Source organism: Castor canadensis, chromosome 3 (assembly GCF_047511655.1).
Source record: "Castor canadensis chromosome 3, mCasCan1.hap1v2, whole genome shotgun sequence".
Taxonomy (NCBI): Eukaryota; Metazoa; Chordata; class Mammalia; order Rodentia; family Castoridae; genus Castor; species Castor canadensis.
Genome location: NC_133388.1, coordinates 150,089,292 through 150,115,645, shown reverse-complemented (window position 1 = coordinate 150,115,645; position 26,354 = coordinate 150,089,292). Strand labels below are relative to the sequence as shown.

The window sequence follows — 26,354 nt, the reverse complement described above, 5'->3', positions numbered from 1 at the left end:
CTCTCTTTGCAAATAGTACTTCATGAGTTTCATTGAGCTATCTTCATAGATAGATAGACAAATATATGTACTCACATATGTAATATGTATATGTATATAATGTGCCTCAATCATGTTCACACCCCAGTACCCTTTCCTTTCCCCCTCCATCCTCCTGATATTCTCCCCAAGACAGTTCCCTTTTGTGCTCATGTCCCATTACTATTATTGTTTTGTTACAACTTGTATGCCTTGCCTGTTTTTTAAAGTCAGTATTTCTAATACTTCCTATTAGCTGAAAGAAATGTCTAAGACCATAGTGAAGTTACTGAATGAATTTGTTTTCATAAAGTCTGTAAAAATCATGAAACTTAGGTGCTTTAGTCATTGCTTTACTTAAAACACACGAGCGCAGACACACAAAAATTTGACAAGGCATATTTAGACGTTTAGGTTATGGCTTCCCTCCAAGTCATGAATCCTAGAAAGAAAACATTCTTCAGAACACTTAAAACTCTTAACCATGATGCCAACAAAATATCCTGCCAGTATCTAAGCTAAAACTCTGACTTTTTGTATGTTTGTTTACTTATAAATGGGACAAAATATTTTGCCACTTTAATATGAGTTTTAATTATGGAATATTTTGAATAAATCACAAGCTTTTATATAGCACATCTATTATCAAAAAAAAAAAGAAGCGTCCTGTCAGTTTTGCTTCCATTTTTATTCTGTTATTTCAGTTCAGCCCTCTAAAGGCAAACTAAAGAAAGCAGATAAGGAAGGAAGGCATGTAGGTGACATCACATCCTTTTCCAAGATCCAGAAATATTCCTCAAAGTATGCTGTGTGAACACCAAGCTAGGCATGAGTCTTCTGATTTTATTCATATGTGCCATATATATATAACATATTAAAGTCTGCTTTACAAACGTCTTTTGATCAATTGGCTTTCCTAACTCATTAATACTGATTGCACAAATAATTATCAAATTTTTTACTTTGTGTTTCATTTTATTCCCACATGAAAGATAATTTATTGATCAAACAAACCTTTACATTTTGCTCTTACAATTCTGAGCTCAAATCACAGTTCTAAAGTGTGAGTTGCAGGAAGACAAACACATGTGCCCTGGCTTATTGACATCAACAACTTTAATCAAGTTGAAAAATCTTGTTTAAAATAACTTCCATCACCAAGGTCTGAACTGTTGATTTCTAGCTCTGGGTAATCACTTTATTGGTCAGCTCAGCAAATTTATGAAAATTTTTCTACTGGCAAACATAAGATTCACAATGTACTAAAAATATACACATATATGCATATGTATGGATATATATATATATGTGATTAGATTTAAGTTCTAAGGTTGTAATTGTTTTCTGTGTTTTACATACACATTCTGGTCTAATTTTTACTATAGAGTATCTTTGTGAAAAAAATATTGGCTGGAAAAAGGAAATAGTATTCCTTCAGAAAAAAAACACAAAATGAAGAAGAATCCTTTAAAAAGTTAGTATTAAAAATACCACCTTGTTTAAAAACAAAAACAGGCTTTGATGGAGGCACGCTTCAGTTACAAGAAAAAGGAACATGGACAGGAGCTAGAACTGAGTCATGATGAAGCCATCATGGCTTCTCTACTATACCTGCTGTGGTTATTTGAATTATATCTTAGTGTTTGTTAAACATATTTGTTTATACTTTGTTAATAAATCTCTGCACAAATACTTGAGCATAGGGGAATTTTATTCACCTTTATTATTTTTCCAAAAACATAACGTATCCCTGCCTAAGCCATCAGGTCTATAATATGATGGAAATGAACTGTCAGGTGGCGATGAATTAAAAAAGACAAAATGTTCTCCTCTCCACCTTTTAGATTGTATAATTCTTGGATCTGCTCCTAGTTTCTGAAACTGAGCACTTGTACTTGAATATAGGTCAGTTGCTTCTACCCATGTAACCTGTGCAGGTGCAATGAAATGTGTTGTATGGATTTACTCTCAGGGACATACATACCTACTCTGATTACTCAATACACAACAAATCCATTCAGATATTTCTGTAACATCTTTTCACTTGATTTACTGTTAATTCTACTGTGCTATATCCCTCTTGCTAGAATATGTACACACCTTCTGTTAGACACTCCATTCTAGTCCTCAAGAACTGGTAATTTTTACTCAACCATTATCCAGTTTTAGTTTTCCCTTATGAAGTTGAAATGGACTGTAAAACTACGTGAGTCTATCCAGGTGCCTACCTGAGTGCCACTACCATCCTAGCTCTTTAGGCACCTTCCTTCTGCAAACTGAAAGTATTTTCCTAGCATTTTTATTTATGATTGTCCTTAATAAGTGTAGGAAGGAGACTGGGTAATCTCATTGTCACTAATCAACATGAGGTCTCATAAAGACTGGAAGATAAGGGCCCCCCACCCCTCACCCTCTTTCTTTATGATCCTATGTCAGACAGATGGTTCTCAGGTCCTTGAGAAAGACCTCCTAAAACCAAGAGGTTTAGGAAGGGTTTATATCTCAAACAGGAGATGGGATAAGTATGATATAAGTCACAAAAATGTATCTTAAATTCATCTGCTAAGTAAATTAGCCTTTACTTACGCTTTCATCACAGGTTCATGGTTCAGAAAAGAAGTGCTTGAGGAATATAACAAAGTCCTTTTTTTAAACATTGTATTAGTGCATAATACCTATACAGGGGGGTTCATGGAGGAATATAACAAAGTTCTTTTATTAAACATTTTATTAGTGCATAATAGTTGTATGGGGTGGTTCATTGTGACATTTTTATATATGTGTACAGTGTACACTTCATTATTCTCCCTCTTTCCCCTTCTCCTTCTTAAAATGCCTTTGACAGCTTTCAGTGTTCCATATTCATACATGTGTAGAAAATATATCAACTGTACAAAATTTACATAGAAAAGCAAGTTCAACATACTATGTGAAAATAGTGTGAAAGATTTACATCTGATTCTTAAGTGGATAGCTGTTTTTAAATTGCCACAATTTAGTATACATATTTTTAAAATTAAAATCCAGGTTATGTTTTGTATTTGTGGCAATGATATTTTTACATGGAATTTAGTGATTAAAGGGGTATTACCAACTCCATTTTAATAATGAGAAATAACAACACTCAAAATTTATTTCCATCGTTTCATCACTCAAGCATTTTATTTTCCCATTTCAGAGACTCCTACTTTCAGTTCCTTGTGGCACCACCACAGCACAGGTCTTCATCACCTGAGAACCTTGGCTTACTGAAGCACTCTTCTACTGCTTCCTTCGCCTTCAGCCACACATTCACTTTGATCATCCTTGCATACTGAGGCCAAATTACTCTACAAGAACGTCATTTCTATATCAAACTTTCATAGTATCTATGTTTTCTATATGCTGATCAAGAACTGAAAACTAGAACTCAGAGTTCCCCAAAACTTAACCCTAATGTATTTCTCATCTCTGTCACTCAAATATATGTGTGCTGTGACCATGCTTAATCAGTTGGTAAACTAGCCTTTGTGGTATCAGAAATGACATTTAAATTTCTGTTTTGATACATGACAGGTTTCTGGCCATTGTAAACCAATGTAGTAGGTGAGAAAGGAAAATAACAACCTGTTGTGTCCTCAGTAATATAACTTACTATCAATTTCTAAAACGATGCATTCATAGTGAAACCCCTTTGAACAATGAATAAACACTTTAAAAATGAGGCACAGGAATATAAAACTGCTCCTGTTCAGGGTTGGGTAATAGTGGGGGGAAGTGAATGAAGAGGATGAAGGAGGTGAATATAGTTGAAGGAGGTGAATATAGTTGAAGGAGGTGAATATAGTTGAAGGAGGTGAATATAGTTGATGTACTTTATATGATGTACTTTGTATGAAAATAAACAATGAAACCTGTTGGAGTTATTTTAAGAAGGGAGACAGGGAGAATAAGAGAAATTGATGGAGACAGTGAATCTAACCAAGGGAAAAAAAGGAACATCAATTTCATCTCATGTAATTATTATCTCCCTCAAAAGTGTGTTGAGTGTATCATAAAATACATTACTTATAGCAATATAAGCACTAGAAGTTGTTATTGTTCTTAAAACACTAACACTAAACTATGTTCTGCACTAGAAGTTATTATTTTTAAAACACTAACACCAAACTATAACCTTTAAGCACTAACTTATATTCTTGGCACTGTGTAAAGTGTTTTATATGCATAATGTTATTTAGCCTATGAACAACCCGTAAGATAAGTAATATTATACCTACTTTACAAATGAAGAAATTAAGCCACAGAAAAATTAATAATTTATTAAATTCTATATAGTCAATAGCTCTTGAGAATTTTAAATCTAGTTTCTACTTCTTTTTTCACATATTTAAAAGGTACAATGTGTTAATTTGATATAAGTATTATCACAATCAAGTGAGTTAGCACATACATAGCTTCACATAGTTTCCATCCTTTTTTTTCTTTAAATACAGTATTGTTTTGTTAAGTAAGTCACTATACAGTGCATTAAATCTCCAGAATTTATTCATGTTAAAAGTTAAACTCTTAAAATTGAGTTCAGACATGGGTTTGTCTTAAAAGATGCAAATGGGATAAATATAACTCCATAATTATATGTAATGTTTTGTTAATGCATTTATGTTTCTTGGGAAGTGTTCCATCATTTCTCAGATTCTCTTGAGAGGTTATGAGCACTAAAGCATTCGGAATCACTGAACTAAACTCTCAATTCCTGAATTAATAGGGGCAGAGGGAGGTAAAAGGAGAATGATGGCAGGGGTGAATTCAACTGTGATTATTATAAGAACTTTTTGTAAATGTCACAAGGTATCCCACAATGTACCCCAATGTACAACAATACTATGATAAAAAAAAAAGAAAGGAAAAAATAAATAAAAGTAGACTACAATTATCTTAAAAGTTGTTAAAATAGTCTCTTTTCTAACTATGTATCTGTATGAAGCTATATTATTATCTATACTTCAACCAAAATAACATATTACAACAGATTGACTACAGACACAAATATAGGAATCTACTTATGCTGCACATTAAAGAGATTTATAAAAATTTTTTAAAAGAACAAAAGCCCATGTTGATTGATTTATGTTTAGAGTCTATGACACTAATATTTTTGGCACATAGTAGAAAAAATCAGTTACATTTCATGGCATATTGCTAAGCAATAGTTAAATAAGACTATAAATAGTTCCTTACACAAAGTAAGTAATTAGTAATTAAAAATTGCATTGTGGCTGCTTGTCAGGAAGTTATAGCACATACTATTTATTAGGAATGCCATATAAGTAAGAATTGGCATTATCTAAATAATTATTCATCATATCACAATTACTATTAAGTAGACACTAACATTGATATTTCCATTAGCTACAGAGAGACAAGGAGACCTCCAGAATTATCATGACCAATCAGACTGGGATGCCCAGAGAAAAAGTATAGCACAGATAAACCAGAGATGAATAAATAACAGGGCACCTGAGAATGTTTGTAGAATCTTAACGCAATATGAGAAGAAATTTTAAAAGCCCTGCTTTTATCATATTGTGAATCATCATACTTCATCTTCCTTTCTTTCAGCAAGAATTTTCTGAATAAAGAGAAGACATGTTTAATTCACTAAGCACAGGTTTCATAACCAAGCTATAGCTTCAAGGAATAATAAGTATACTTTGGCAATGATTACCCATTTTCCTAGGTTTTCCACTTTACCTGGCTAGTGTAGACCTAAGTTTTCTTACTTATATTGATTTACTCTAATGTATTTATTTAATTGAAATCTCTAATGTTTGGTACTTGTGTACTTTTTAAACATTTTTACTGGTTTTGGAGGACTTATTAGATGATAATTTCTTTCATATTTTAAGTGCTTAGTGTTTAATTGTGCCTTATTAGTTTACACACTGGTGGCATGCCCAAACATAACCTAATCCAAATAGACAGTTCTAACACTCTCAGAAAACCATCCTCAATTGCTAACGAATTTTTTAAATAGAATTTTTAAAATTAAAGCCCTTATACGCTAACTTTCTCCTAATTGTAGCAATACTGCTTCTTTTTCTATTGGAAATATTTTCATTTCTCTAAGGTTTTAGACACAATTAAAAGTTTAAAGCAATGAAAGTGATTAAAACTTTCTGAGCAGCAGAATTGTACTGAGAAAGTGCTATACACTGAATTATATCCTGATGCTATAGTTTTGATAGGAGGTGTCCCCCCCAAAAGACTCATGTATTAAAGTGTTGGTTCCCAATTGATAGTGCAGTTTTTGGGAGAGTCTTCAAATTTTAGAAGATGGGGCATAACTGAAAGAAGTAGGTAACTAGGGATCAGTCCTTGGGGGCTATATCTTGTCCTGGGTCCTCCCTCCCTCCCTTCCTCTTTTACTGACTCTTTCCTCCCTCCCCACCTCCACCCTTCTTGTCTTCTATGAACTGAGTAGCCTCTGCCATCTGTTCCTGATGTCATAATGTTCTGCCTCACCACAGACCCACAGTCAGTGGATCCAAGGACTTTGTAATCCTTACTCCCTAAGTTGTTTTTGTCAGGAATTTTGTCACAGCAACACATAGTCTGACTAGTACACACCACAAAATTCATTTGTTAAAGCCTTAGTCCACAATGCCCTAATAGTACTTAGAGATAGGGCCTTTGGGATATAGTTAGGTCCAGATGAGACCATAGGATAGGGCCCACTTGATGAGATGAGTCCCTTACTTGAAGAGACCCCAGACAAATGGCTCTCCCTCTCAGTCCTTGGTATGAGGACACAGAGAGAGGGCAGCAGACTGTAAGCCATATAGGGAGCACTCTTCAGAATCAGCCTGCGCTTAAAACTTAATCTCAGAATTATATCCTTCCGAACTGTCAGAAAAAAATTTCTGTTGCTTAATCTATTTATGGTATTTTGTCATAGCAGTACAAGTGTAGTGAAACAGCTAGTATTAAATTTAACATTAGTTCATTGGAGAAAAGAAATACTAAGTATTATTACAGAGTGTTATAAAGAACTCATGCATCATCAATGGTAAGCAACTAATAAGTAGTATTTTTTGAACAAGTGGCTTTACAGAGTGGTCTTGTCTCTTAGGATGCATACCCTGGAGCCTGGAGAAAAAGTTTTGGACTGAAAAAAGTGGAGAAATTCATGTTCTAGCACACTAAGTTCTTGGTTGTGAGCCTACACTATGTAGGAGCTTAAACGACTTTCTTCTTATTTTTGTGAAATGTTGTTGGACTCAATCTATTAAATTCTTAGGTTCTTTAGCTATAAAATGGTGATATAAACCTAATTAATATCATGTGTAGATAAGCAAACATATATAAAATATTTAGCACTCTACTCAGCACATATGACTATTAACTGATACTTCATCTTGCTACTTTTATTACACTTATGTTATGTTATGCTATGTTATGTTATATTAATTTTTTGGTGATATCAGGGGTTGTAGTCAATGCCTTGCATGTCTAGACAGGTGCCGTCTAGCCACTCTGCCAGCCGTTTTTGCGTTTGTTATTACGAGACAGGGTCTTCCTTTGTGTCATTGCCTACCTGCATTGCAGTTCTCCTATTTGTGCTTCCCTGGGTAGCTGGGATGACAAGTGTGTGCTTCTACATCCAACTCTTATTGGTTGAGATATGGTCTTGTGAACTTTTTCCCATGCTTCTCTCAAACATTGATCCCTCCTATCTCTGCCTACAGATTACCTAGTAGTACAGGTTTGAGCTACCACATCAGGGCATGCAGTTTTTTATAAAATTTATTTTATTTCCTTTGATCCATCAAGTATTGAAGTATGGTAATAGTACTATATACAATAAAACAATTCAAAATTCTGAGCATATTTTTATATCAGGTTTACCATCAAATAAAACTCAAAAAATGTATCTAACACATGTAGGTGCTGCTCACAATTTTAACAGCATTGTGTTGTTTTGTTCATCAATGGTAAGCAACTAATAAGTGGTTGCCATAACAAACATTTTTCATAGTAAACTATGTCTGATTCAGTTTTGGCTTGTTTAGGAAGAAGCCCCTGGCTTCTTCACTCTAAAGCTTGAGGTAGAAGTGTCAGAAAGAGATGTGTGAAAATATACCTAAGACTGACTTCTCTCAGCTTCTATCATGCAAAACAAACCTTTGACCAAATTCTTATTTGTACTTGGGCATCCAGGGTGTAAATTACAATTCTGCCTCACCTGGGCTGCCTGACTAAGCAGGCTCTATATCCTCAAAATTGTTATTGGTAGGAGGGAAAAATAAAGTATAAGCCATGATATTTCAGAGTCAAATTCAATGGCATTCTTGGCTCATCCCAGATGCTCAACAACTAGTACTTCTTTTCTGCTCATTTTTTAGACTTGTCTACCCAACCTCTCTAGTTCTTTGGTAGGAACCTCAGGCTTTCCTGATCACCAGAGCATTTTGTTTTCAGTGAGGTGCAAAGGGATTAGTAACAAAGGTGCAACCAGATGTTACATATCCAAAAAACAGGGAAAGATGATATTCTACTTCAGGAAATTTTCAGTCACACACTCTTTAGATTCAGGGATTCTGCCAAACCCATCAGTTTATGTCGAGATGGTTTGAGTAGACAGTATTCAAATCCCTCTTCATCTCAGGTATATTGTACACATGCTGATGTTTTGCAGTATCTTCTTTTCTACTAAATTTTTTCTCAGTTTTTTTCTAAGCAAATGGAGAGGAATTCATGTGCTAAAATATCCCATATTAATTATCTATTGATACACCAAAAATTACCACAAAATTTAGCAACTTAAAAAAAATGTATAGTCTCACATAGCTTTGAGGGCCAGGAATTCAGAGGTAGACCTGTATCTCCTGGATTGCCGTCACCTTAAGTGGTTGAGACTGCCTCCAAGCTCATTCATGAGACCATTGTGGAAATTGTAACCATGTGGGGCTTTCCAAAAGGCTGTTTGCACAATGTGGCACCTTGGGTCTCCAGAGTGATTGATGAGAGAGAAAAACTGGGAAGGACGAAAGAGAGACAGAGACAGACACTGGGGAGGAAGAATGACAAAAATGGAAGTCATGGATGTAATTTATGATTTAACTTTGAAAGTCATATTCCAACATGGTACAACCCTGATGTAATAAGTGTAGTGCTCAGTGAGGACATCCCTGAGACTTTAGCTTTTCCACAAGGAAACCAGCTGTGTGTATAATTTTAGAGGGTTCAGAATTAAGAAAAGCATTCTAGCCTATCTATTTACCAAGTACTAGAGAAATTTCTATTAATCAAAGATTAGCAACTTTTTGAATTTTAATTCTAGTCTTGGATTTCAATAAGTCAAATTTAAAAATCTCTTCAAAATCTGTTCGTCAGTCATTTAATTTATATAAAGTTTCAAGATGTATATAGTATATGTTACAGTCAAATTATTTTCAAAAGGTATATAGAAGCAGAAGAATTGAATGTACTTGGAGATCTGGAGAAGGCTTCATAGAGGATTTGACAAAGTATTTTTTTAAGATTTAATAAAATTTTGTAAAAATGACAGAGACAAATTAAATGATATATAATCTGAAAAAATTCTGAGTTTCAGCAAGTTTCCAAAGACAACATAGAAAATGATACTAATGTTATGTAGCTCAAACACTAAGGAAAACTATAGTTTGTTGTAATATGCAAACAGGCAAAGTAAGGGAATGAGAAATTCAAAATTCAGGTTTATGATTACCTCTGGAGTGAGTGGGGAGACCCAAAGATATACCATAAGAGGAAAAATATAAGGTAGATTTAGTGGTGCTGATGATCCTATATTTGAGATATTTGAGTAGGCTTATAGGATTGTAAATGCTAGGATTCTAACAATTTTTATGTATGGAATACGTCATAGTCGCTCTTTAACATTCAATGTATGTCAGCAGAGGGAAATAGCATATGAAATTGCATAGAGGGTGAAGGAGTTTAAAATAAAATACAGACATAATTATGACAAGGAAATGATAAATAATGCATTATCTTTCATAATACACCATTCAGTATTCTGCAATGTTATTGAAGAATACAAAAGAAAGGAGATTAGAGATGGAACTGAAAGCCACTGACACAAAACTCAAAATCTTGCAAAAGAAGCAAATCCTATTTCTGTACTAAGAACTGAGAGGCTGATTTCCCCTTTGTTGCCTGTGTGTTGATAAGATCAAGGCATATTGCAGTTGAGAACCTCGAATAATGTGAATTAATGATAAGTTGCAGGAGCAGTTATTATTTTCAGCATTGGAAAAGAGGTCTAGTGCATTTTAATTGTCTAAGACCCATCATGTGCCAACAACTTTTGTTCTTAGTGGAATTCAAATCACAGGGTGGTGCTGTATTTAACAACTTACCCTTTTAAACTATTGTGAAGCTGCAAGTAATGTTTAATTACATTATTGCCAGTCATCTGAAGAATGGTAATTACTTGGAGCCCTTGGCCAGACTTTCTGATTAAAAGTCCTGCGGCTTGCTCAACAGGTCGTAAGTTCATATCCTGATCCTGTTAAATTTCTTCTAAAGCAGCTTTATTCTTTGGACAAGGAATAGCTCCGCCCTTGGAAATGGTGCTTAGGAAAATCTTGAATGATCTGATGACAGAAACATAAAATGAAATTATTTTGGCTGTTGTGACCTATTTGCTCTTAAATATTCTGTTTTATTTTGTCTTCTTATATTCCTCTTTGTAACCAAAAAAAGAAAAAGAAAAGAAATTTTGACTAAGAGAATATTTCCCTGTGAGATTTGAAATGGTTTTAATAATTCTGCTAGACTACTAGCCAAAAGTGTAGTGGATTTCTGAAAGCAGTATTTCTCTACCTAAATGTGAGAGGATTGACTCCTTCATGTTTATATAGGAACAGGGATACTGGTAGTTTTCCAGTGAAGGAGACCTGATCCACAAGGAGCAAGCTGCTCAAGGTTGGATTTTTTCCTTTTAAAGGATAAAAACAAAACAATCTTCCTAAGGCCACTCTGGGACTTTCTGACCAAGAAGTTGTATCTGTTTTGCGAAATGAAGGCACATAAAGTCTAAAGCTCCATTCTGAGCCAGCACTATCTTCCTGCTGAAGCCACATGTGACCAGACGTTCATGTATACCTCAATGCCACCTTTTGGGTTTTCTGCTCATGGTTTGACTGCCATGATTCTTACTGGTCCTTTGCCACTTGATAGATCTATGTTTTGCCAATAGACCTACTCTTGGTTTCCTTTCACTATCAGCCCATCAGTAGTACATTCCAGTGAAAATGTACCTATATTCTCCAGGTGTAGGCATTCTCAGAGCTTTCCTACCACTTCTACCACTATCCTTTATCAATTTATTATTTTGGGAAGGTAATTAAATTCACTGACACCAAATTAGTATCTTAAATGTGTCTTAATTTGAAATCACAAAGTTATTTATTTTAGCGCTGAGGTTAGAGCTTCTCTATCTAAATGTGACCGTAGTGTTTTTTCAGCCCTGTGAGAGGAAGACAATATTATGAGAGATGCAATCTTTAGAAGTCTTCTCCCAAAATTGCATACTTGGAAATACACTCATCGTGTAGTTTGCATCTCTCCATGAATAACTAACTCTCTCCTCCTTTCTCATTTTATTCCTGCTTCTTTGACTAGACTATCTCCAATAGCCACAGTCCCTCAGTTTTCCATTCAAAGTGGCATCTATTTTTAAAGTCACAAATGTTGAGGACTCTAGTTCCATTGTCTGTCACTAATTGTTCAAAAAATGAAAGCAAGTACTTGGGTTTACAGGTAGTAAAAAGAAGATGTGGGACAGATGAGATCACTTGGGACCACAAAATATGTTTGATTTCATTAACTGTTGCTGAGGAGAATAAGGAAATAAAGATTGAGAGAAGGATGATGAGGTCAGACCATACAAAATCAAAGACACATGACTTCAGGGATACTGGAAATCAGGAAAGTTCTTCTTACGGTTTCCTCTATCTCAGTGAATGACATTTTTATTCTTCCAGTTGCTTGGACCAAATACTTAGTATTATCTTTGATCTTCCTCTTTTCCTTTCTGTGCATCCTGTTCCTTATGAAACCCTGTGACTCTCCCTTCAGTGTTCCAAGAATCTTATCAGTTCGTCTACCTACACTACTCGCACTTTGGGACAGACAACAGCATTTTGCCTGAACTAGCTCATTTATTTAAGATCTTGAATCGCCGCCCCCCCAGCCACCTGCAGTTGCTCCTCAAGAGTAATTGCCAGAGTGCTCTTGTTAAGATGAGAATCAGATTATGACTCTTTTCTCCCAAAAACTTTGTTTCCTACTTCAGTTAGACTAGATGCCAAAACCATTACTGCTATCTAAAATGACATCCATACTCTAACCCTCATTTCCTTAGACCTCATCATTTCCTTGTTGTTTTTTCTCTTCATTCCTTATACTATAGACTTTGCTTTTTTATCTTGTTTCTTTTCAGTCTCCCCACTACAGTGTAAATGCTGTGAAGGTAGGGTTTTTATTTTGTTTTGTTTTTTGATCTATCTTGCTAATTATTGTATTGTTAGAGCCTAGATAAATGCTTAACACACAGTAGCATGCAATAAACCATTATAGAATTAATGAATCTTTTAAGGAATAAAATAGTTTTCACAAGTCTATGTTATATTATCTATTGAGTATGCTAAAGCTGTTTGATTCACTGGAATCAAATTCCACTGGAATCAATTCACTAGGAATTGAAAGCATGAACTTTAGAATCAGACTGAGAGAAGTTTGAGTTCAGTGCCTAACCATGTGACTTTGCAAAATTTACATAATATCTTCAGGCCAGGATTTCTCACTTTAAAATGGAGATAGTATTTAAATGACTGACTCACAATATTGTTGCAAGAATTAAATAAGAAAATTCAGGTAAAATGTTCAAAATGCCCACAACAGAGTAAGTAAGCATTCAGTAGAGGTGGTTAATATTTTGTTATTGTATTATATTTTCCATTAAATCACACTAAGAATCTCTGCAGAATTTGCACTAAATAGATTTTATAGTGTAAGTTTTCTATCAGTAGGAATTTTCACTGAGTGACAGCAGCTCCAAAACGAATATATTTTGTTCACATTACCTATGCATTGGTTAAAATCAGTAGTTTTAGAATTCCAGTTAGTATGATTGCTAGTCAGTGGCTTTTATTTTATTGCACTGTATTCCTATATCCTTCCTTGCCTAGTAAACATTAAAACCTTAGTCTAGGAGTCATTATAACTTGACTTCTAATTGCTACTTGGTAAATACAAAGATCTGCTGTTCTTGACATGCACATCCTCTGTGCCTTCGTTTACTGATCTGTAAAAGTAAGAATTGTATCTGCCCATGTTTTTTTTTTACTGATCTCTTAGAATTATGTTCAATGTGAAGGCTATAAAGTAAGAATAGATGTAATTGTGTACTTTAAAATTGGAAGGATATTTTAACAATAGTAGTATTAGTTTCTGATATTGTTGCTTTTTCTTCAACTTTTATTCCATTCCTCCTTCTAAGCTTCAGTGACTTCATTAGCATCACCTCTGCCCCACCCCCATTTTAAAGAAGGATATTGGCATTTTGCCAATTGGAAAGCTAATAATACAATCATACTGACATTTGAAGCAGAGTTTCTCTTATTTTCCTTGGATGATATTTTGACACACTAAATTGTCCTTTTCAATTTGGTGCTTGAATATTATTTACAGTAACTTGAACTTCTGGTCTCGTTTGCACAGGAAATGACTTATTTCTTGTAGCAGTTCATGAGCTGGGACATGCTCTGGGATTGGAGCATTCCAATGACCCCACTGCTATCATGGCTCCATTTTATCAGTACATGGAAACAGACAACTTCAAACTTCCTAATGATGATTTGCAAGGCATCCAGAAGATATATGGTAGGTTTCCACTGTTTCTGTTTGGTTAATCCCACATTGAAGTCCAGAATTCCTGCTGTGTTTCTTCTTTGGGATAGATGCTATCAGTGTACATGACAGAGGAAAAACTGAAGAAAAAATTATCTGGCCTGCTGGCAAAATTCTTCTGTCAATTGAATTTTGTTGGCAACAATCCCAGGTATCTTAATGTATATATGGGAATGTCTTAAATACTGCTGAAGTTTTCTAATTGAGTTTAATTGAAATTTCCAGTTATTCTACAGCTCTATTAAACTTTCACTTTTGAAATTCAGGTAAAAAATATAATAAATGAAAGTAAAAAATAAAACAGTGAGAAATGCAAGAGTTTCTCATAAAATGATGAGACTCTGGTGTATAGACTCACAGATTGGCTCAGAGTTTCTGACATTTGATGTTAGATATTCCCATTTTCTATACTTTCAAAGGTCCAGACAATACCCTTATGCAATGGATATAACAAATTGTACTCAAAGGCATAGTAATTACTGAGTTAATGAAAATTAGCAGCAAGGGAATGGAAGTTAACAAATGGCTACATTTGTTAACACATTTCACAAAATAATTTTTTAATATTGTAATATTGTTATTTATAGAATTCAGTCAGTAAATGCAAATCAAGAAGAAAAAAGGGGGGAGTGTCATGCATATGTACTTTAATCTTAACTCCCTTGATACAACCATTGACCTTTACAAAGACATTTCTTTCACACATAATTGTTAAGACCTTGACATTTGTAATTTACCTATAGCAGGTTTGCTTTACAAAGTTAATGAAGTGAAGCTTTCATTTTTATAATGCGAAGACAAATGTGATCTATCTGCATGTTAATATCCACTATCCAGAAGATGTTATCTGCATTTTTAAATGATGTAGTTTAGGTTCACTAATTTGTTTTGCATTCATTAGTTTTTTCAATTGTAGTATCTCAGTCAGTCCTAAGCATTCTCTCAGTGCTGAAATAGATTTGAAAAAAAATAATAAAGGTCAACTTTAGGGCTTGTCTTTGTTTTGTTGGGATACTGAGAAAAGAGACATGTCTCAGACTCAAAGCTAAATAGCTCAGACATTGAATAAAGCTCTCCTATGTCTAAGTGTGTGTCATCAGAAATTCCTCTTATGTGGTTAACTGAAAGAAGTCTCTTTCTCATGACCTCATGAATTAGAAGTCTAGACTGAAAGTCTGAAAAAGAATATCCTCCTCCTATCTAAATTAAGTGTAAACAGCTCTGTATTTCTTTTTGGAAAAAAAAATACATCCTGTAAAGAATCGTGCGTATCATCTGTACCAAATTACATGTGTGAATGTTGGCTTGATGGAGAAGCCTCTCTTTAGAAATACTTCTTCATATTAATATTTTACTGGTGGTATTTTAATTAATAGATGTTTTAGATTCAATATTTAAATGAAACTATCATCCAGCAATTTGTCAAAATGTTTCATTAGAACAAAGCAGTGAAATCAGGAAAAGATTATAAAATATAGTCGAAACTTATGGCAGCATAACCTTTGATTAGTTAATGTTTATCTTTTGGAAATATTTGCATAGAATCATTGTCTGTCAAAATCCAGGATTAACCTGAATGGAGCTTACATGCATGACTTCAGTACTCATTTTCATTTTTTTCTATTTATACACTACCTACTTCCAAAAAAAAGTTTTAAGAGCACCTTTCCAATAAGGACTCTGGTGAAGCTTTAAAAAAAAATCATTAAAAATTAACAAACAAAGCCTAATTATTTGGATCCAGAATCTAATATGATAAGAACAGTTTCAGATAGTTGTGGCAATGGTTTGGTGGGTAAGATGGTTTGTTTTTTCAGAAAATGTATGATCTACCGCTTAGCTTGCTTAGTCTGTGCCCAGTGCTGATAAGTGATTGTTCTCTGTAGCATATTTTCCGTCACCATTCCAGTTTTAAGTGAGCCAAGCACTGTCCTCATATTTTCAAAAGGTCCACCTGACAAGATTCTTCCACCTACAAGACCTCTGCCAACAGTACCCCCACACCGCTCTGTTCCTCCTGCTGACCCGAGGAAAAATGACAGGCCAAAACCTCCTCGGCCTCCCACGGGCAGACCTTCCTATCCTGGAGCCAAACCCAACATCTGTGATGGGAACTTTAACACTCTAGCTATTCTTCGCCGTGAGATGTTTGTTTTCAAGGTAGGAGGCTGTGATTTTTTTTTTTTTTTTAACAGTTGATCAAGTGTCTAGCGTCGCTTTAGAAAATATATTCTCATTCATTGTAACACCACCAGGCCTCTCACTCACAGTTAGGAGGTTCAAAAAAAGCATCCCAAAAAATGAATGCACAAATGGGCTTAAATGTCTAGCAGAAGATTGCTGTAACATTCTATTTTGGGAATGCATTTATGTCAGCAGAAGCTAAAATGCCTAGAAATGTGAGGGTGAAAAAATGCTGCATGTTATGAAGAGATAAAATAGCATAATTTAAATCATGAATAGGAACTAATAAGGATGATGTGTTTGGGAGCTTAGCCACATTCAGGCTCACTGCAGACATTGCATCTTTGATTTACATATTTTTATAAGATCCTTATAATTTTATTTGACAATTACTGCATTGTGTTCTAGGAATAGTATTGGTCATTTTGTTTGGAATTCACTGGTAGCCATTTGAGTTAAATCTCCTCTATGAAAATATCATTTTGACTGTAAATATACAAATTTTCTTTAGTCAGGCATTTATAGCTACCTAATTTATATTGTTTTTTATAAAACATTACAAGCTAAAATTAAATTTACATTTTTAAAATGTTCCTTTCAATGTCATGGGATTCTCACACAATAACAGTAATGAAAAGTGTAACAAAAGTAAATTATAGAGTATTAAAATGTGAATATCCTGTAATACTGAAAAATAATTTTCTCCCCCAATATTTGTAAAGTTTCATGAAGGATATAAATATGTACATTGGCATGAGAATATTAAAATAAGCACATTTTACCATTTAAAAGTAAAGTAATGTGCTGTATTTTTAGTGGACATGAATCAATACATAGTGAAATATTGCCCTACTTATACAGAATTTCTTATCTACCAAGGGTATACTTTAAAAATATAGATTTCATATAACTTTTAGAAAACAAAGAATTCCATTTCCATTATTGAAAAATAAAATCTGTATTTGACATTATATGTGTAACACTATCATGCTTTTCAGAAAAAAATCAATGCATTTCTTCAAACACGTGAATAATAGCTTTTTGAATTCTGTAAATACCCTGCAATGCTTAAGTAGATGTCACCACTTCATTTCAAGTAGGACAACAAATTTAGATTAAAAGAGTAAAGAAAAAGCTTACTTTAAAATATATATATACTTACATATATGTGTGTATATACATGTATATATGTGTGTATGTACATATATGTTTGTGTATATATGTGCGTGTGTGTATGCATGTGTATGTCTGTGCATATGTATGTATCCACCATTACTTATGACTGATGAGTTCCATGGTTATACATGGTAATCCACTATTACTTATAGTGGCTTTGTGGCTAAGCTAGAACAACTGTTGAAATGAATACAAAATGTGATAATTTGTTTACTTTACAAGACACCAATATTTTGTGTTTACTGCTTTAGCTAAAATTCCACATTGCAGCTTAATAACTTGATATCATGGTGAAATTGCCAAAGTCAACGTTATCTAAAGATATGGTGTGAAATTGGCTCTGGAGGTATTTCTTTTCATTTTTCCTATCTGTCTAAATAGACTGCTGGTCTCTGAGATTGTTATCTACATATCTAGCCATCAGTTTCACCTGCCTCTGCACAGCACATTGTAGGTACTTCCTATGTGCTGATGACTGACAAAATGAGAATCCTATGATGCTGCATCCTGGAATCAGGAATACATGGAAAAGCTTGTAGATAAAACTCTCAAGTACACAGTAATAGCCACTATTTTCAATATCAAAACTGATGTATGACATTTATAACTAAGACCTCTTGTTTCATGGATTCCTTAACCAAAACTCCATAAAGGGTAAAAATTCCTAAAATCTGATTTTTTTCAGTATCCCCTGCTCTTTCTAAGATTAATTTATGTTTTATGTAACATTGTCTAATAGGCATTGTATTCTTCTTAATCACCATTTGTCATGTTACACAGCTTCACAATTTTGTATTTACCACTTTTGTCATATAACAAGTATGCATGCACACCTAGGGTAGTTTATTAGGTACTGAGAATATGTGAATAGAACCTAAATCCCTGTCTGTAGAGAGCACATATTTCTGAAATAAAGACAAACATGCTCATAAATATTTTTAATACACAATATAGAAATTATAATATTGAAACTAAGAGAAAGAGCTGAGATCTAATCAAACAAGAAGTTTTACTTAGATGGAGCTTGTGAATAATTTTGAGAGCAGAATGGTCTAGAGACATTTAAGAAATCAATAATACAGCAAAAATTTCTATATTGAGGGACAGAAGATAGGCATGATATTATCTACTGAGCAGTGCTAAGAACTAAAATTCAGACATGGGCAACACTGGGTGGAAGTAAAGGGAGCATGATTGTCTCCCTGCTCTTGGTGAGGTTTTTGTTATTGTTGCTGTTGCATCTTTTGTTGTTCTGTTTGATTTTTGTGATACAAATGCTCAGCAACAGCCTAGCCCTTTTGTTTGCATTTTGCTTTTGAGATAGGTTCTCACTGCTTATGGCTTGCACTATTCTCAAGTCTCCTAATTGGCTGGGATCATAGATGTGCACCACCACATACAGACTATGTGCTCTAGTTAACTACTGTAATGAATTGGGTAGCTACTGCATGACAGAATGAATGTTAGACATGCCTTCATAATCTCTGAACCCCATAATGGCACTCCAGTTGGATAATATTCTCTGTTTTACACACTAGAAAACTGTGATTCAGGAATGGTAAATCATCAGTCCCAGTTAAATGCTTGTGAATAGTAGTGAAATACAGACCTACGTGATTCCAAACCCTTGTTTTTCCCACTAAGTCTTACAACTCTCTTATCTGAAATGATTAGGAAAGTCTTAAGAGAAAGGTGGACTTAAAACAATATTTTTGATTAGTAAATATGCAAGAAATAATTACTGTGTTCCTACTGTATGTCAGACACTATTTTAGACAATGACAATGTAGCTAGCGGTACACAAAAACACGCCAGACCTTGGTTTCATGGATCTTGCATCCCAGTTTTCAAGGTGGCCAGGCGGGTGAAAGGTCTTTGCACAAAGACTTGAATGTTACAGAGGGATATGGGGATGCAGATAGTCCTGAAATGCTGCTTTTCTTTGTTAATGACTACTGGTCTCCTAATCTCTCCCTCTACATCTACTTAGTCTAGACCGCCTTCACCTCTAAATTCTTGTTCTTTCTTCCAGTCTATCTTTTGAACTCCTCCTGCATTTTTAATTTTCCTTTAATATGCACAGATTTTTCATATTTTGCATCTTGCTGACTATCCCTTCAAATATACTGAGGAATGCCTGTTGTTTGATATCACTCATATTAATGTAGCTTGATTTTCTACTTTTCCTTATTGCAAACTCTACACAAGTTAGAAACCTCTTTATCTTATCAATCTTTCCAGTCTATGCTTATTTTTACCTTAGTTTTAATGTCTTGCACATCTTATCAAGCCTGTGCTTACTCAAACCTTTCCAACTCAGCATGTTCCAGATGTCTGTTCCATCCTGACTGCCTCTTCAACCCAAAATCTTCCTAGTGATTTTTACATTTATTCTCTATATTCTAATAACATGTTATTAATTTCTGTCATCTCTATTTCTCCTCCTTGCATACTTCTTAACTGGATTATAAACTTTCTCAGGGAATGATCTGAGTCTTGTGCAACAATTCTATCAGCAAACTATAGGTACTATCATGTTTATACTATGATAATTAACAAAAATGAAATTACTGAAACTATTTCATTCTATTAAATTCTTTTTCCATGCTCAAAGATGTCAATAAGTATTATTTACTTAAATTCTATTTTAAGTTTTATTTCATCATTAGGAATAAGTGTTTTGGCATAGTTCCTTTTTTGTAGCTATGTCCCTCATATATACATGTATACATATGTATGAGGGACATAGCTAACATATATATATATATATATGTTTTATATATATGTGTTTTATATATATATGGTTCACATGCGTGAGAAAGTTAAGTCCTTGAAACCAGAATCTTCTTGTGAGATCAGGGCCAGCACGCTGCCTAGCTAGGGTCACAGCTCTGTTAGTTCAGTGGCAGAGACAGAGAATTCCCGATTTATGATGCCATTCCCGGCCAACACTCCAAATATGTTCTAGGAGATTTGTGTAGGACCGAGAGCCTCTACTCAACTTTGGTGGCTTAGGTGTTTGGCCAGAGGGAGAGTTACACTTCAAGTTTCTTGTCTCACAAAGCCAAAGAATTAGCTTCACAGACAAGGAGAGCGAAAAGCAGGAGAGTTTATTGAGATAGAAATGTGTAAAGTGGGACAGTAGAGCTCTCAGAGTTTGGCGGGGAGGAGAATCCCAAGAGAGGGTACCCAAGAAGTGAAGTAGTCTGAGGTCTTTAACCATTTTTTCCAGAGTGTTTCACTATCTCCATGTTAATTGAGTGTGCAGAAAGCAGCATTCCCATTTGCTGTACCTGTGATGCCCTAATCCTCTGCATATCCTCATTCTAGTCTATCCTGCTTTTCCTTCTTTCCACCCCTTAAGGTCACAAGGAGTTCAGAATGGAGGTTTCCAGGGGACCTTCTGTTCTAGCTGTACTGTACTGTCTAATTTCAGCTAACTGACTAGCCTACTTGCTCACTGTAGCTTCATAATCTTTGGGGAATGTTAAGGCAGGTGATGAAAACCAAACAAAAATACCAAGGACCAGAGAAACAAGTTAATAATAACAAAATAAGCTTCGACTTTTCTTTGCAGAAGATAATTTTAATACTCCTAAAGAATGGAAGCTGTTGTGATTGAGCTGATAATAGCAGGATCTTATTGTTCAAGTGAATATTCTCAATGTGCTTTTGGACTGTGACATAAAAGTCTTGAATACTTTTTATATTTTTTATAGGGAAAGAAAGCTCAAGGTAGAATTAATTAGGGTTGCACAGCATATATTTCAATACACAATATTTTAGTATGAAAGAATGCAATGGTAGCTATAGTTTTCTGAAGCTGGGAACTAGAAGAAGCACTGTGTCCCACACCTGAGGTTCTTTTAGTGAAAAACATGGCTCTATTTACTTGACAGTTCTTTATAACAAGAGGAACAAGCAAAGGCCAGTGCTTTATTCTAGAACTAGAAAGGCTACCTTGAAGAGGCAAAGCTATTATGGAACACACTCAAAGAAGTATATAGTATGTGTCTTCTTGACTAACATAGAAGGGCAAGGCTCATGGGTCTGAGTTAGCATTTCACCGTTTACCAGAAACGCTCAAGTGATAGGAGATTTCATTTTATTCCTTTTAGTTGTCAAATTTTTATATGTTCAGTCATCACAGATCTGTTTATTCATATGTATGACCATCTTCATTGATGATCACCTACCTAATTCTCCTAAAGAACCAGAGTTCCAGTTAAATGCAGAGTATAATCCAATTTTATTTGGCAAAAAAGAAAAAGGTACTTTTTGTTTTATTTTCAGCAAGAGGAGAGAGAAAGAAGGGAAGACAGCAATAGAGATACTATTAAAAGGTACAGAAATATAAGAATTTGTCCTTGATTATTTTTTCATATTGATTTGTGACTAAATCCTTAACAGTTGGTAAATATTGAACTCTTGACTCTTCTAAGAGCTTTGTGTCTTCTCTCCCTACTCACTTCTGTGTCCCAATTCAAGCACCAAATACCTCCAAATTTGTTTCCTGTTTCTCCTCCTTGCCCCCTCCTCCCCCTTCTCTCCAAATAGTGCCAATACTATGTATAAAATGATATTGTAAAAACTCGAATCAGTTCATACATGACTTGACTCAAGCCATTTCAAGGTCCTTTCTGTTGCCCACAAGGCTGTGCAATCAGCCCATTTCCCCTTACCTCTCTGATCTTACCTCCTCTGTCTTATTTTGTTCCTTTTGTACTCACCCAAGCCCAGCCACACAGTTCCTCTCTGTTGTACTTTCTAGTATGTGAGGCACTGCTAGATTTGCAGGTCTTTCTCTGTCAAACAGAAAATAATCATGTACAAGTTTCTACTGATGTATGTATAGCCCCAGAAGACTGTCACTGGTCTCTTTCTATCTGATTATTGCTATATAGGTCTGTAGGTTTTAGGTATATGGAAGAGAACAATAATATTTGTACAATTTCAGAAAAATTTAGTGTTGGCTATACTTTGGCATTTTGAACCCCAAAATAATAGGATGGATTAGGTTTTATGGTTAAACAGTTTCTCTCCCACCTCTCAAGTTGGCAGTATGATTCATTGTTGCCTAGGTGTGTGTCATTGTGCTTAAGTAGGATAATCCTTAAATTCCTAGACATTAGACAAAGACTCAGAGGCAAATCTCACTTGCCACAGGCTCCAGACAGTAACTATAACTAACTTAATCCCTCCTGGGTTACACAGAAACCGGAACATAGTGGAACACTGTAGATAATAAATATTTCTGGACTAGTCTATATAATGGCTAATAAATTCCATCATAGTGCTATAGTAAGTTTAGGGAATGATAGCTATGATGTAGCAAGACAGGCTCAGCACTTTTAACCAATAATTATATTCATTATCTCAAATTCTAATACTATTTGAAATTGTTCTTAAAAATAATATTTAGCCATGAGTGAATGGCTTTAATTCTTACAGTATAAGAGAAATGAGTGGAGCAGTTTATTATTGTTGCTTATCTCATGCCACTTTGTTCAATTAAATGATTAAACATCTTTTGTTGGCAGAGAATCTAAAAAGTGTTTTATAAACAACAACAAAAAATTCTTACAGAAATCACACAGCACTGGGTAATGTAAAATGACTTTGAGTCACTGCTTAATTCTGCATTGCCAAGAATTGTCTCCCGATAGTGGGTCATGGTAATTGGGTCCAGATTCACTTAAGACCAAAGGGAGCTATTAATCAAGATGCTGCAAGCAGAGAATTAATTAAAATTTCACTGTAATACAAAATCATAGTCTTTTGGGTATTTTAGGTAAACATTTTAGGGAACAACTGAAATTGTGTGTGATTCTACATTTTAATGTCAATATTAAGTGATTTTCAAAATATTGGATTCATTTATGGTTTCAGATTTCTCTTTAAAACATTTCAATATTTTATTGACATTTCCTAACCATATGGTTACTGGGGCAAGTACCTAAGTCTTATTCAGTAGGAATGAGTTCACAGTCATTGAGTTTCTAGTTTCTTTCTCCGTCACTTTAATTTTAAGTGAGTGTAAGTATTTTGAGCATATATTTGGATACTTGTTTTGGATTCAGTAAAACTATTTTTAATATATAAAACAACATTTAATATGTGATCATGTTATGTTAGAGATTAAGATAAGTTCTATTCTGTACATTTCACTCAGATATAAATTTAGCATGTAGACCTGGCATTATATGCATCACCATGCAAAAATGTTTTCTGAGAGTATATCGTGATCCAATTTCAAAATGCTTCTAGTCCATAGCAATATTAATCTGCCTGTTCTGCATTTATTACTAATCAAAATCATTTTAGATTCAAAAGTCTTTATTTTCCTAGCCAATATTTTAAATATCTGTTATAATCTTATATTAAAGTTGTTACATAAAAAGTGCTGGTAGTAATAATTCATGGTTTAAAACACTATTGTATTCATTTAATATAGTTACACAAAGTATAGTTTCAAGATTTATACTACACATAAAAACTATTGTTTATTGAAGATTTGAAAGTTACTTTTTTTCTCAGTTTTTTCTTTCATATTTGGCATTTCTAGATGTTTCACATTTGACATCTGTTATGGTTTGAATCTGAAAAGTCCCTCACAGGCTCATGTATTGAAGGTTTGGTTGTCAGCTGATGGGCTTCTGGAAATGATCAGCTCGTGAGAACTCTAATCTCATCAGTAGATTAATCCATTGATGGATTTATAATTTGATGGTATTAAACTAATGCAAAAAAAAAAAAAATCCTGTGAGGGTGGCTCCAAGTGGAAGGGCACCCACCTATGAAGAGTAAGGTCCTGAGTTCAAATCCAATACCACACACACAAAAAGAAAGCCACTAAGAGGAAGGGCCTAGTTGGAAGAAGGAGGCTGTCAGAGGCATGCCCTGGAAGGGTGTATCTTATCCCCAGACCTTTCCTCTCTCTCTCTGCTTCCCAGCCACCATGACATCAGTCCCACTACAAGTTCCCAACCATGATGTTCACCCTCACCATAGTCCAGAAACCATGGCGCCAAGAGACTGTGGACTGAAAATTCTGAATCTGTGAGCCAAAATAAATTCTTCTCAGGTATTTTCTAACACCTTAGATCATTTGTTTACTTTGTCTTTCACAAGAGAGTCATATTTGTATCATATAACATAAAACTTTGATCATTTATAATTTATATAATAATTTCCCCAAAAACTCATGAGAATCAACAAAATTTAGAACTCCTAACACTTAAGAATAATGCCCTGAAACACAGTAAAAAATTAAAATATACCTTTTCTAATAATCAGTTAGACTACTTAATTGAAAAATGATTCTTGACATAATTAGGCAACTCATAAGATTCAACTTAACTAGCATTGCTTGGTACATTGGTGCATTCAACAATATTTATGAAGTGAATGGTATTTTTCCCTCCAAATCTGTCTCCTTGACTTTTAACCTCCATGAGGGGAGTTCTTATTCATTTTTCTATTCTCAATACTTAGAATAATATTTGCCATTAGCACCTCATAATAATCTCTTGGAATGACTATGATATGTGGGATCTATAAGTAAAAATACAACAAACTACACTAAATTTAATGATAGAAATTAAAATGAATTAAGTAAAGGGGAGCTTTATTACAGAACCACAATAAGAATGTAATAAATACAAAGATGTATGTTATTCTTGTTTAAAAATTCAATCTTATTGAAATGAGTTCTCTGTGTCCATTCTTAAATTCAGTTTGTCTCTAATGTCCAAAAGAAAACATAGCAGAAAATATTCAAAACAATAAAAAACAGCAAACATTAATTTTAAATATTGAAATAAGGTAGTAATGGAAAGAATTACCATGTATTTGAATGAAATAACTCTGTATTGTAAAAAAGAAAAAAAATTCATTCCTCCCTAAATTATTCTAAGAATTAAAAATAACTCCAAACAAAATCCCAAAAGAAGCAGCCATGATGGTGTTTCATGCCTGTTATCCAGCAGCTCAGGGAGCAGAGATCAGAAGGATCACAATTCCAGACCACTTCCAGACAATAAGTTAGCAAGACCCCATCTCAACCAATTATAAGCTGGGTATTGTGGCTCACTCCTGTCATACTAGCTACCCCAGAAGCATAGAAGGATCAACACAGTCCAGGCTTGTACAGGCATAAATGTGAGATCCTATTCAAAAAAATACCTAAAGCAAAAAAGGGACTGGGGGTGTGGCTAAAGTGGTAAAGTCCCTGCCTGCCAAACACAAAGCTGGTTTAAACCCCAGTACCTCCAAAATATATCCCAAAAAAATCCCACAAGAAGATTTGAACAAATAAAGACATACTGTGCATATTTCATAAGCAAACTTGGCAAAACTGGCAATTTCACTGTAAGACTAATAAAAATAACCATACTCTAGTTTTTGACTAGGTGAGATAAAGTATTATATGGAAAAATATACACATATGAAAAGAAAAAAAACTATATTATTAGAGTTTAAGAATTCTTATTAAATAAATTTACATGAACCATTCAGCATTAAGCAGAACTACATAGAACAAAGGAATTGAAAAATCAGGGAAAAAACCCTAGAGACAGCTAAATAAATAACAAGGTAGATTGATTATTTAAATATATAATATTAAGCCATAAAAATTCTAGAAGAAACTTGGGAAAACTTTTCTATTTTGATTATTACATATGTTTATATAAATCTTAAATATAGAACATGTTTCTAAGGAAATTATGAAATTCAAAAGCTATTAATAGACTAATAGATTTAATAAAAAAACATTTTTACAAGGACAAAAAAGTATATAAACAAAATTGAAAATCAGTGCATATAAGAGATACTACTTTTTAATTTTTTTTTTATTGTGCTGGATGGGGGTATACTGTGGCATTTCCAAAAGTTTTTACAATATATCAAATATATTGTAGTTGAATTCACTCCCTCCATCATTCTCCTCTACCGCCCCCATTCCTGGAATAGTTTCAACAGGTATCATTTTCCATTTACATACAAAATATGTACACAGTATTTGCACCATATTCACT

The 26,354-nt window shown here is 34.1% G+C and overlaps 1 protein-coding gene across 2 annotated transcripts in view; it reads left to right on the top strand.

The window, feature by feature from the left end:
- Mmp16 (matrix metallopeptidase 16) overlaps window positions 1-26,354 on the top strand; it is a 252,970-nt gene that overhangs the window by 154,383 nt on the left and 72,233 nt on the right. For both annotated transcript variants that reach the window (XM_074068801.1, XM_074068802.1), the window contains exons 5-6: window positions 13,768-13,929; window positions 15,905-16,116. In XM_074068801.1, coding sequence (XP_073924902.1) covers window positions 13,768-13,929; window positions 15,905-16,116 — 374 coding nt within the window. The remainder of the gene's footprint in view (window positions 1-13,767; window positions 13,930-15,904; window positions 16,117-26,354) is intronic.